Below are 12,413 nucleotides of genomic sequence, written 5' to 3'. Positions count from 1 at the left end.
ATGGTCGTTTTGTGGCTGCATTCCTGAAAAAAAAAATCTAAAAACATTAAAAATTGCAAAAAAAGCCCACAAAAAACACACCTGAGTGTAATAGAACTTTTTTTTTTCTGTGATATGTTAATAGATGAGCAATGAATGAATTAAATTTTGTCTACCGCCTACATAACCTATCTTCAGCTTTCATGCTCCAAAACATTCATAGACACATACTATTCCTTTATACCAAATATATCAATAAACATAAATACATTAAAATCTTGCCCTTATATTTGACCCTTCTTTTGAGAGAATTATTAGTCTTAAAAAATATGGGGAGAGTAATGCCCCTTTTATATTTTTTGATTATACAATATAAAGTATGAAACATGCCATAAAACTATTTGTAAAATATGCACACTATTATTGCATGCTTGATGTGAGATTACATGCCAGTTAATATTACTGCAGTTCTAGTAAGACCGTTAAAAACGTTAGGTCTTATACCAAAGCACTATATGTACAATACAGTCTCCGCTTCTCCATCTTTAATATCTTTCTTTACCCGATCTGCATTTTGCAGTTCTGTTCATCAACAACAACTGCTTTGTGGTCGTTCCTTACATGGTAACTTTAGGATTTATTTTCTTTTTTTTTCCAAAGAATACTTAGATTAATGCCTATAAGTTAATGTTATGTAAATCGATCAGAATTCATTTTTCGTAATTTTGGTGGTAAATTTCCATCCATCCGGCCACCCGACAGTCTTTGAAGTTTTGGTGGCAGATCTGCTACTGATTGACTCATTGGATCGGACATCATCTTTGTGGTTTTAAAGCCCAATTTATCCTCCGAATTACCAGGAACCGAGCTAATTCTTTGAAGTTTCAATGGCAAATCCCCCATGCTATAAGCTTTCTCAGAAGTTGTGGAGCTCATTCTGAGTAGTTTTTTGGGCAGTTCTTCTCTGCCGGTTATTTTCTGGAGTTTTGCTGGTATTTTTGTGCTAATGTCGTTAAGACTATCCAAGCAGTCTACTGAATGATTTTTCTCTTTGCTGTTACTTACTGCTGGTGCTATTAAAGGAGAAGACATGAGAAGCATATCTTCTTGCTCTTTAACACTATAAGGTGCAGTTGGAACTTCAAATGTTGCATGGAACTGAGAATAGTCTACTTTAAAGAATCCTTCCTCGAGAGAAATGACAGGGTAAAAACGATGACCCCATAAGACTTCATCTTCAGTGTATGATGTCCGTGCTTGGCAAGTCATACCTTAAAAAAAGGAAAAAATATGTATTAATTACAGAGCCAGATAGTGAGACTCAACATAATCCAATTAATAGAATAAACTTTGTAGCCCAATAGTCACACACCATAACTCAACCAGAACATATTATTTATTATATGATGTATAATATGAAGATGGGTTATTTCTAATATAGCACAGTTAATAATATTTTAAATGTTTTCTAATTATTTCACATTATAACATTCTCAGCCTAAAGATTAGCATTTCCATAAATGGCATTCTAGATAATAAATAAATGTATTGGTGCGTGAATGTCATCAAAGAAAACATATATAATATCTTTGTTGTTTTACATATCTAGGGCAAGGGTAGAAAGCTGGGCAAGGAATGGCTGGCAAGTGTATCAGTGGGGCAAATACCCTCCAGGATTACTTTGTGAAGATTAAACTACTCAATGAATATTATAGATCACTACCATATGTCTCTTTTCTTTTAGCGTGTGCCTTTTTAGCATGTTGCCTGCCAAATGTGTTTCTGTTTGCTGTCAACATCCCAACGGGGTCCGCTTATTTAAAGATTCTGCTCTATTATGTAGTAGTTATTTGTTTGCGTTAAATTGCAGTTCCACACTTAGCCACTAGGGTGTCTACTGTACTTCAGGTGACATCTAACTATTGAATTTGTTATTCTTGTGGTCATTTTATTGGTCTTTTGCACCTTCCCTTGTTAAAAATAGATGTAAATACTGTGCACTGAGCATGTGTCACAAATGTGCCATATTACATGGCCATCGAGCTATGCTTCCCTCCCTTGACTCAAATTTGCCAGCCATCACATGTGCATAAATATGCCCCATGTCAAGCCTAAGACATTCATTACGGTTATCAAAACAACACAAGTGAGAACGGAACTTAATCTTCATAAAACTGCCTTGCATTTTATCTCATATTAATTAGGACTATTTGGAGAGTTTCCATGACTGACATCTTACAAGTAGTATTTGTCACTAAGGTATTTGTTTATTTTTTTTTTTAGACAGATTCTTATGGATGAGTTGATTTGTTAGTTTCTGAATTCAAGCAATTTGAAAAAAAAATAGCGTAGCCGCATCGATTTTGCGTTACTTTTAGATGAACGGATGTTTTTAGAGGCAGGGTATACTACTACAGTATAAAATTCCCTAGACTGTTTTTTTTTAAAACACTTCCGTCATTGTAATTGATCCCATGGTGATTTGGTGCAAGACTTCAATTTGCAGCAATCTGTGAACGTAATTATCTTAGATTGCTATCAAGATGTTTTGAAACTATTTAATTGCAAATATAAAACTCATCAAAAAAAAACTGCTTAGTATTTTATGTTTAGTAGATACACAAACATTTTACATGAGTGTTAAAGGCTGTAATTTCTCATCGGTCTTATTACTTCTTGCAGCTTTGATATATTTGTATCAAAGAATAAATAAATAACGTGGAGAAAGCGAATGTAAAAGTAAACATTCAATCCAACCTCAATATTTTGAGTATTTTCCAGAACTAGAAAAATAAAAAAGTGGGAGAGCTCAATTGATTTTGACAGTTTGGAATCAGCAGTAATTATATCAGAAATGCTGAGACAGATAGAACCGGCACAATGTGCTTTTAATAGAACTTTGAAGGTGAGCTCAGCTAAAAACAGCATCTTCTGAATTCGCAAAAAAATGTTCTCCCTAGGTTCTACACTGAAATTGGCAACAACTTTTAAAACTTCTACTTATTTCCAAGCATAGAGTTTACTTTTTCTGTGAATTCTAGTTTTTGGTTGAAAGAAAATATACATAGATTTAGATTTCAGTGGCAATTTCATGGTTTACTAGACATAACACTCTGAAGAACGCTGCAAACAGACATTAAGAGGCAAAGAAAGCAAAGATTTCCATGAATGGTGTAGCCTTTTGCATCTTGCACATTTAAGAAGACTTGTCACCTTGGACCATGTAATTTTTAGACCTTGAGGTCTTCAAGTATTATGAAGACTGTGTAGGCTCTGTGGACCATAGGAAAACCACGCATTGAGAAATCTCTAGGAAATATGTTGTTATTCTAGAGTAACCTGTCTGAATTTCCATCCATTACATAAACAAAACTATCTGAAACAGGGGTAGATAATCCACACGCTATCCAAAAAAAGAAAGGTATATTTTTACAGCAGCTCAGAACCAAATGGCCTAATTGACCTGTGTATTCCTCGTTATGAGGGTTTATAGCAAATCCCTACTCGAGAAACTGTCTTCTTGAACTCTAATAGAATCATAAATGGGGTGACAAATAAAAAATACATCATTAATCTGCTACAGGAAAGAAAGACAATAAGAAAATAATTGCTACAAACATTTTTCAGGTGTCTTTTTTTTATTTATACAGTACCATCATATTCCTCAGCTCCATATAATGAAAGTAGATCCTACCTACCTGGCTAGGTGTCTTGACATCAGTTCTAATTAATTGTGTGATTTTTTTGTTAACACCACATATATTTTTATTCTCCAACTGCAAGACGGTGTGGAGCCAACACTCCAATTATCCATTCAGAGAGGTCTCTGTGTCCGCAGCCTACCATAATTGCATGCCTCTTGGCTTTTTCAATCTGCCTATGGCTCAATCTCTCAATGGCTATAATACCTGTACTAAACTGGTGATTTTATTGCAGTACAACAACAAAAAGGTGTCTAAAAAATATTTCTGAATAGACAAAAAGGTATACCCACCGCTGGCCATGCCCTCCAGTCCAACCTCAAACCCACCTAATTAAGGCACCTGAAATGTGTATATATATATATATATATATATATATATATATATATATATATAAAATATATATATATATATATATATATATATATATATAAAATATACATTTTTGACACAGTTATGGATTTAAAGCTTACAAGATGCTCAGAAGTATACTTTAAAACACAATACAGGAAATAACTAAATTACAAAAAGTAAACACACAGTATAAGCAGGAATGATTCCAATCCCCATGCTTAAGTTTAAATTCATTGTACTGTCAAAGGTAGAAAATAACCATGTCTGAAATATTAAGTGTCCACGAGGTCAGAACTGATAACTGCCTAGAGCTCAATAGAGTCAGAGATTGCCATAGTAACCACAATACCATAGTAACCTTGTGCACTAGAGATCGAGAATACTTTAGTTAAAGATCTTGAAACGCTTAAGGGATATTATTCTACACAATATCACTATATTTCTGTATCACTGAAATGTGCATTGCTTTAAAATATAAATCCAGGAATTACTCAATGCCAGAGAAAACATTGTATCATTGCTACAGGATCAACGTGTCTCTGTTGGAAGATTGCCTTTAGTTTTTGCCTGGTTGGGTCTGCCAAAAAAAAAAAAAGCGTAACTATTAGAATTCACATCTAAACATCTTGAGAAACATAAATGAGCCAGACACTTGGGTACGACTTAATGACCTCCATTAAACCCATAATGGCTGATTTTACGGTCATGGTTACTGTTTCAGCAGCTTATTAGCGGATGGACTTTAAATATGAACAACAGTCGTCTGCATTGATGAAATGTTGCGCTAGCTACGTTGTATATTCTATGAAGCATTTTCCAGATCAGCAAAATCTAGAACCCGCAGGGCATTTTAAAAGGAAGTTAGAAAGTTTTAATAACACCAAGAAGCATTGCAAACTTTGAAAACTATACACTATGCCAGCTGCTCATTATATTACAGCTTGGACCTACAATATACTCATTAAGGTACAATTACGATACACATTACCATGCCTTTTATTTCTAAAGAACTTTGTAGAAGCACAATCAAAGGTACTGTTAGGGCAACTTGGCCCCAGTGGGTGTCAGTGTCACAATCTGGACAAAATTACTAGAGAGTGGACTGGAGACAAAGTTCTACAACGTGTGCAGGTGGCATCTGCCAAATATTCAGGCTAGGTAGATGACATTGTTTCTTTCTGCCTTTAATCCAGTTGAATCAAGTTGGCAGTCGAATTGAGCTTAAGCGTCCAAGATAGAGTTAATGAAGCAACTTATATCATTATTCATCAAAGGCATCTTATCCGGCCATAAAACAACATTTTGAGTCAATGTATGTCAACTCAACCCCTAACTGCTGGATTAGAAATAACAGAATCTCAACATCTACTGAAAAGTTGCTGTTTGAGTTTCTCAAGTGCAGTCACCTGCTGTCAAGTTACGTCAACTATTTTACCAAATATAACTCATTTGACAACTAAGACTTTAGCCCAAATACCTGTCAATTTGTACATCATGCCGCTGTGAATATGTGTCTTTAGACTTATATTGTCATGCTGTTGTAGAGATCTGGTAAGAAACATACTCACCACACCTGATCCATAAAGTAAGCAAACATTAAATAATATGCAAAACATCGTATAACAAGTAGCCTTCCTTTGTGTTCAAATAAAACATATTTTTAGGGTTTGAAAATAATATAAAAAAATAGCCATTTATTTGTACATATGTAAGTTATATAGTGCCACTGATACAGAGCCCTAGCTCTATTTTTGATTGAATATAAAATTATTTCTTATTCTCACACACCTTCTTTCATGTAGTTTAAATAATACGATTACCATTCTGTAGTATTCGTATAACAAAGGACCCTGGAACCGACAATAATAAACTCGATGTGCCTTAAACCTTCTATTACAAGTAAAATGTTTGGCTTTTCCATGCGTCTGGCTTGATAGATAAAGAAAATGCTGTTCTCTGTTCACTCCAGCAGAAATTCATATCAACCATTGGAGATGCTGCTCATGAGCAACGCTATGTAGCCTTTCTGCGGCAAAGTCAACTAGACTTTGATGCATGCTGGGAAGACATGGACATGGAGAAGAACATCCATAATTTACCATTAATAAAGGCTTCACCTCTCGGTTAGGAGCATTCCATTAAATGATATTTCAGTGAATGTGTTCAAAGAACATTTTATGCACTACACTAGATGTCTTTAGTGGGTCGGGGAAAAGATGCACGGCTGAAGCATATAATTGGAGTAGATTTATGGACGTAGGAATATGGATGTCTGGTGATGTATCTCTCTCTTCTTAATTTGTTTAAATAGTTTAGGGCTGATGCTTACCCATCGTAAATAACACAAATGTTGCATTTGCTTACAGGGGCAATGGCATACTGGAGACCCTGATAATCCACGGATATGTGAAAGGGGGGCTGCTGCGCCCCGTGAATTACCACCCTAGGCCAATATATGCCACTGAGCACCTCAGGGTTTATGTTTATGCAGTATATATATATATATATATATTTCACTTATCAAAGACCAGAAGTACCCTTCCAATATATATTTATATGTTCAACTAGAAGAATGTTCAAGAAAGTGTATTTCTTGTATTTCTATGTTTTCATGTTTTCACTATCGATATCCAGGGTATTTGATTTAATTTATTATCATATAATATTTTCCATTAACCATTAGCATCCCATGTGGACCATTGGAGAGGAATCCCGGCGCTGGTGACTCTGCACTTAAGCTCTCCTCTGTAACCTTAACAGTAAATTAATATTATTCTGCACTGTCCATTATAATGGATTTTATGTTAATTCGGTGGCTCTTCCTGCTGATTTATTTCTACCACAAAAAAGTATTAAATATTCCTAAAGATAAATTGATTCATAATGAAAGGATAATACAGTATCCTCCAGCTGTGGTTCCTGCCTTTCTGTCTATCTATCTATCTATCTATCTATCTATCTATCTATCATTTATCTATCTATCTATCTATCTATCTATCTATCTATCTATCTATCTATCATTCTATCTATCCATCGATCTTTCATTCTATCTATCTATCCATCTATCTATCTATCTATCTATCTATCTATCTATCTATCTATCTATCTATCCATCTATCTATCTATCTATCTATCTATCTATCTATCTATCTATCTATCTATCTATGTTTCTATCTTTTCATCTATCCACCTATATCTATCTATTTATCTATCTATCTATCGATCTATCCACCCACCCACCCATCTATCTACCTATCGATCTATCTTGTACTATTCAATGACCAAGTCAAGGTGTTCAAGCCACATAACGTCTCTTTTTATGCCTCCAAACCACCGTGAATTTGCTCCTTGGCCCGATTTCTCTTCGGATGTTTTTTAGGTGATTTTAGGTGATTAGTGGCTCGGCTCAGAAGTACTTCTTAAACTTCAATGTTCATCATTCATTTTTAATAGCTGTTCCTTTAATTAAATTTTATAAAAGCAAAATCTGCACGGTCAACCAGTATACACTTAAGACATGTTGTTTGATTAGTGGCTGTTTGAGAAAAACATGTCGCTGCTTATTAATATTCCGTTTCCAAAGCTCAAAGTGCTGGCTCATTTGTTAGAAGTAATTTCAGTGAAAGAAAAAGCGTCATTTCGCCGAATTGTATATGAAAAGATGACCTACAACTTCTCGGGAGATACAGAGCGCTTCGCAGCTCAATAAAGACCGCTTGCTTTTGTCATGGATAAAACGCACAGTGTTATGTAACTACAATGGTTTGAGCCTTTATCCTCTGGCCATATACGCACAATTTGTACCTGGCATCTAGAAAGAACGTCATTTAAAGTCTCATTAGAATAAAACAAGCCATAATTCTTCTGCATCAGATGATTTATCATCGCACGAAAGAAGAGAAATCAAAATCTGCATTGATTTATAAAAAATACTGTATATATATATATATATATATATATATATATATATATATTAGAAATATTATACTTTCAACCTATAGATTTTTTTTAAAGACTATGAGCATCAATGGGTATTTTTTTGTCATCTTACATATATTGTAATTAATAATAATAATAATTATTATTATTATTATAATTATTATTTAAGATGTTCCAGTATGCATAGTAGTTCTGAAATAATAAAAATAAAAGATTAAATGCATTTATTTTCTGACAGTGTTTTTTTAGAATGCTTGTCAGAGCAAACTGCTTCACAGAGAAATACATTAATTGTGACAATTTTGGATACATATATTATTTTCCTAGAGTGTAAGTCACTAACAGGGACACATAAAGGATACTGACCCAGATATATTAAAGAGTCTAAAACTCTTAGGAAACCCCAGGGGACTGTTTCCGAGACTGGAGGGACAACTTCAATGAACAAATTTACATTATTCTATCGATTCTTGTATATTGCAATTCTGTTAGTAAGTGGCATAACCCATACAGGTTTAAACCCTTAGTAGTCAAAATATAGAATATGTTATTTTAGGTTTACTTTCAAACACACATCTTTTTGTAAAAATCTTGCGGGACGCGGCCAGGACTGCCCACTGACGTCATTGGGTGGTCCCGTAATGTCGGTGGGAGTTCCCACTGACGTCAGTGGGAGTTCCGGCTGACGTCAGTGGGAGGTCCCCCTGACGTCAATGGGACTTCCGGCTGATGTCGGGGGCGTTCCTGCTGATGTCAGTGGGAGTTCCCGTGGAAAACACCCCCTTTTAAAGGGAAAATGGGCGGGGTGCGGGGCGTGTCAATATCCCGCTCCCGCGACTATTCCATTCTATTCTATCGATAGTCACCCTTTTTTTTAGTTGGGTCGAGTAATTTAATGGAAAAGCACAATTAGCATAAATAATATTGACGTCCCTATTTTATATTTCTTTCAGGTTAAGTTGCAACAAGGGGGGAAAAAACTGCATCGGAGAAAATGACATTTCGAGACATGGCTACGTCTTATTCCGCGCTTTCCCTTTTTATAGAACTGAAAATAAATCAAAAACATTTTCTGCCAAATTTTTCTAATTAACCACCCTGGACAATGCCCCTTTTATGTTACTTGCTAGATTTGCCACGTCGCCCTTAACGTTCCATTATCCAAGTGCGACTACTGCACGTCTACGTATAAAACCAACAACAATAGTTATTATTATCATAGGCTCCAGGGTATTAGGCTAGTAATAGCCGCACGTTTACGGCAAGCGATATTAAAGCACAAGCCAACATTGAAAGCTATGGGGTATACAAAGGCGCTGTATTATTTGGAAATCAAAAGTGTGTTTGAAAATAGAAAGAAAATTATTATCCTCTGCAAAGCCAGAGTCTTTGCTTTTGTTACACAGGTAGTCGCTTTTATATCCGTAAATAATTTGGGATAGCCCTGTTCAATTTGCTTCAAATAAAGGACGGCTCTGCGGACAAACTGTCATCCCTAATCTTATTTATTATCTTTTTGTAGCTATGGCACAGAGCTCTCCTCGGCATTACTGTGTATTTACACAGGCAGATTTTTACACAAGGGTGATCTGATTAAATAAATTGAGGTCGTGGTATATTGAATTTGTCTAGCTGCAAATGCCTACTAAGGTCCCTTTTCTGGTTAACGTATCTGTTAAATTGAACCAAGCAGGCTAGACCTTTGATATAGTGTAATAATAAGACACAAGTACCTTCGCAAACTGAGAAAGAAGAAATCTGTAAAGAATATATGGATATATTTCTTATAAACACGTCAATAAAAAAATAACAAAGCTAAATGAAATTATAAAAACTCTAACTCCTGCATGATAAGGGATTGCAAAACAGACAGGAGGACCTTTAAGCCAGTTAATATTATTAGATATATTTCAAGTGGGTTTTTTTTTGCAAAGAATCAACTGAACACAAACTAGGGAATGGCATGAGTTTTTTTTTTAATTATATTTATTGTTTAGCGGTTTGTATTTATAAGAGTATTTCCATCCGTTGACATGACAGTCACTAAAAACCTAGGTAATAAAATTAAGACACGGAAGCCCAAAACACACAGCTGTTAAGATTTACATAAAACGGACTTCTGATGAATTATCCTGAGATGCGTCCAAGCAGGGATTCACCGACAGACAGATTATTTAGTGGCTATCCATTCTCTGTTGAGTTTTTCTCAAACCTTTTTATATGTTATTTCAACCTTCAAGTACGTCTTGGGGGTTCACCCCAAGTGTAAAGGTGGGTCCAGGTCAGGGATAGGCAAAGTGTCCGTATTTGGATACCAGTGCCCATGGCAAGGTCTATGAAGGTCTGTAGAACACCATTACATTGTACCTAGATGGGTACTGACTGCACCCTATCGATGGGTTGCTGCAAATGTATGTTTGGATTATTAGTTCCCTTCTGCAGAAGGCATTTGCTTTGCGTTTCAGTTCTAGAGTACATTGTGTTGCACGGCCAGACTGATATGCTGTAAGTTGAGAATGTTTTCTCTATAAAGGCACACCTTAGACATTCCTCAACAGGGACACACTGTATGGTAGGCTATTAAGTGGCTTCCATTTTTAGTTGAGTTGTTCTCAATCCCTTTTGTACATTACCTTGAGTTGAATCTACACACTTCTTCAGTAGAAGATCAAAAGCCATGAGCAGCTTGGAACATACAAAGATCTGCAGTGCTTAGCTGAGCTCTGCCCCATAGTGTGAGGTTGGTTCCCTGACCACTATGTGAAATAGTAGGCGATGCAAGCTGGGATAGGTAATGGGTAAAGCTGAGTGGGCCCTGGATAGAGCTGAATGCTCCTTAAACAATCAGATGGCAAGAGACTGCACCGGAGGGCTCCCAGATCCACAGGTGTCACACGGTTGTTGGTCTGGAGTCCCTTTATAGGGTTAATTTACGAAACAGTGGCAATAAGCTGCATGGAGATTCAGAATTTAATTTCATGGTATTAACCATGTACAAAGTACTGACACTGATTGGTGAAATTGAACCTTAATAATTAATAGTTAGAGCAGCGAGATGAAATTTGCACCGTAACCCAACAGTTACTACACCAGCAACAGTATCTGGAAAATATCACCCTGATGATACTGTTGAGGTTAGGAGCCGGCTGATAAATAAACATAAAAAGCTACGATTTCACTACATCTGTTGTCGCAGTTCAATCAATTTGGCCTTGATTATAACTTTATATAAGCTGATAAGGGGGTTTGAGTGGGAATTGTAGATACAACATTTCAAGCTCTAACAGAACAGATTATTCCAAGAATACAATAATCAAAAGCATATTATTTTATGCAAATCGCAAGCTATTCCAATCTGAAGAGTACATCGAAGGCTGTTTCTAAACATAAATACCATTACACAAATTTATACTATAATGATGACATCTTCCTTCTACAAATCTGTGTCAAATCATACACAAAATACCAATTCTACTTGAAAATAAGGGATACAATGCATCACATGCAGAGTATGGTGATTATAGGAGCTGATTACAGGAGAATGATTATTATGTTGGTTATTTAGGTTATTGACTCTTGTGGGCAATCAAGCAAAATGACAAAAGGTACACGTATATAATATACATCATACATCATACATCAAATCATAGTGGAAATATGGTGGACATTACATATTACATTCTCCCTTTCCAAAAGCTCATTTTTAATTAATAATAATGTAAAATGTTTATAAAATGGTGAAATATTATAATTGAACACACACAGACACACACACACACACACACACACACACACACACATATATATATATATATATATATATATATATATATATATATATATATATATATATATAAAATGTGTATATACTGTATATATATACATATATATATATATATATATATGTATATATTTATATATAACTTTTTTAGACTATTACTTAAGTAGATAAAAATATGTGTTTCACTATATATTATGTATTTTATTATATACTATGCACATTTCTATGCATAAAATAGTTAATGAAATAGCCTTTTATTCACAGTGGTTTTAAATCCACAGATGGGAGGGAAACAGATTCATTTCTATAAAACAATATGGCTTAAGAAAGAACATGACCCATTAATCCTTCTGTATTCTTATCAGTTTATCAGGTACCAAGCACCGCGCTGATATGGCAAAGTGCCGTAGGGTAAAAGACTAGAGACATCTGATACATCAGATACCCTGGCATCGAAAGCAGAATGTTAATAGAACACGACTGCAGCGGAATGATTACATAATATGACTGGTAATCCTTATGAAATATATTGTTATTCCGAATGTCTGTCATGGTTAGTCTAAGTAGTCGTTAGAAAGAGTATTACAAAAACAAGGACATTTCGTTGTGTTTTGATGATGAAAATTCAGTCAACACAAGTCTTAAGATTATAGATTATA

At 35.1% G+C, this 12,413-nt stretch overlaps 1 protein-coding gene across 1 annotated transcript in view; it reads right to left on the bottom strand.

Moving 5' to 3' along the window:
• Positions 1 to 216: 216 nt before the first annotated feature.
• The window catches only part of KCNJ3 (potassium inwardly rectifying channel subfamily J member 3), an 81,969-nt gene continuing 69,772 nt past the window's right edge, over positions 217 to 12,413 (bottom strand). The window contains exon 3 of the mRNA XM_053470754.1: positions 217 to 1,250. Coding sequence (XP_053326729.1) covers positions 670 to 1,250 — 581 coding nt within the window. The 3' untranslated portion in view covers positions 217 to 669. The remainder of the gene's footprint in view (positions 1,251 to 12,413) is intronic.

This window comes from Spea bombifrons, chromosome 7 (assembly GCF_027358695.1).
Source record: "Spea bombifrons isolate aSpeBom1 chromosome 7, aSpeBom1.2.pri, whole genome shotgun sequence".
NCBI classification, from domain to species: domain Eukaryota; kingdom Metazoa; phylum Chordata; class Amphibia; order Anura; family Pelobatidae; genus Spea; species Spea bombifrons.
Note: the sequence above shows the minus strand (reverse complement) of the source record. Positions and strands in the feature narration are given on the sequence as shown.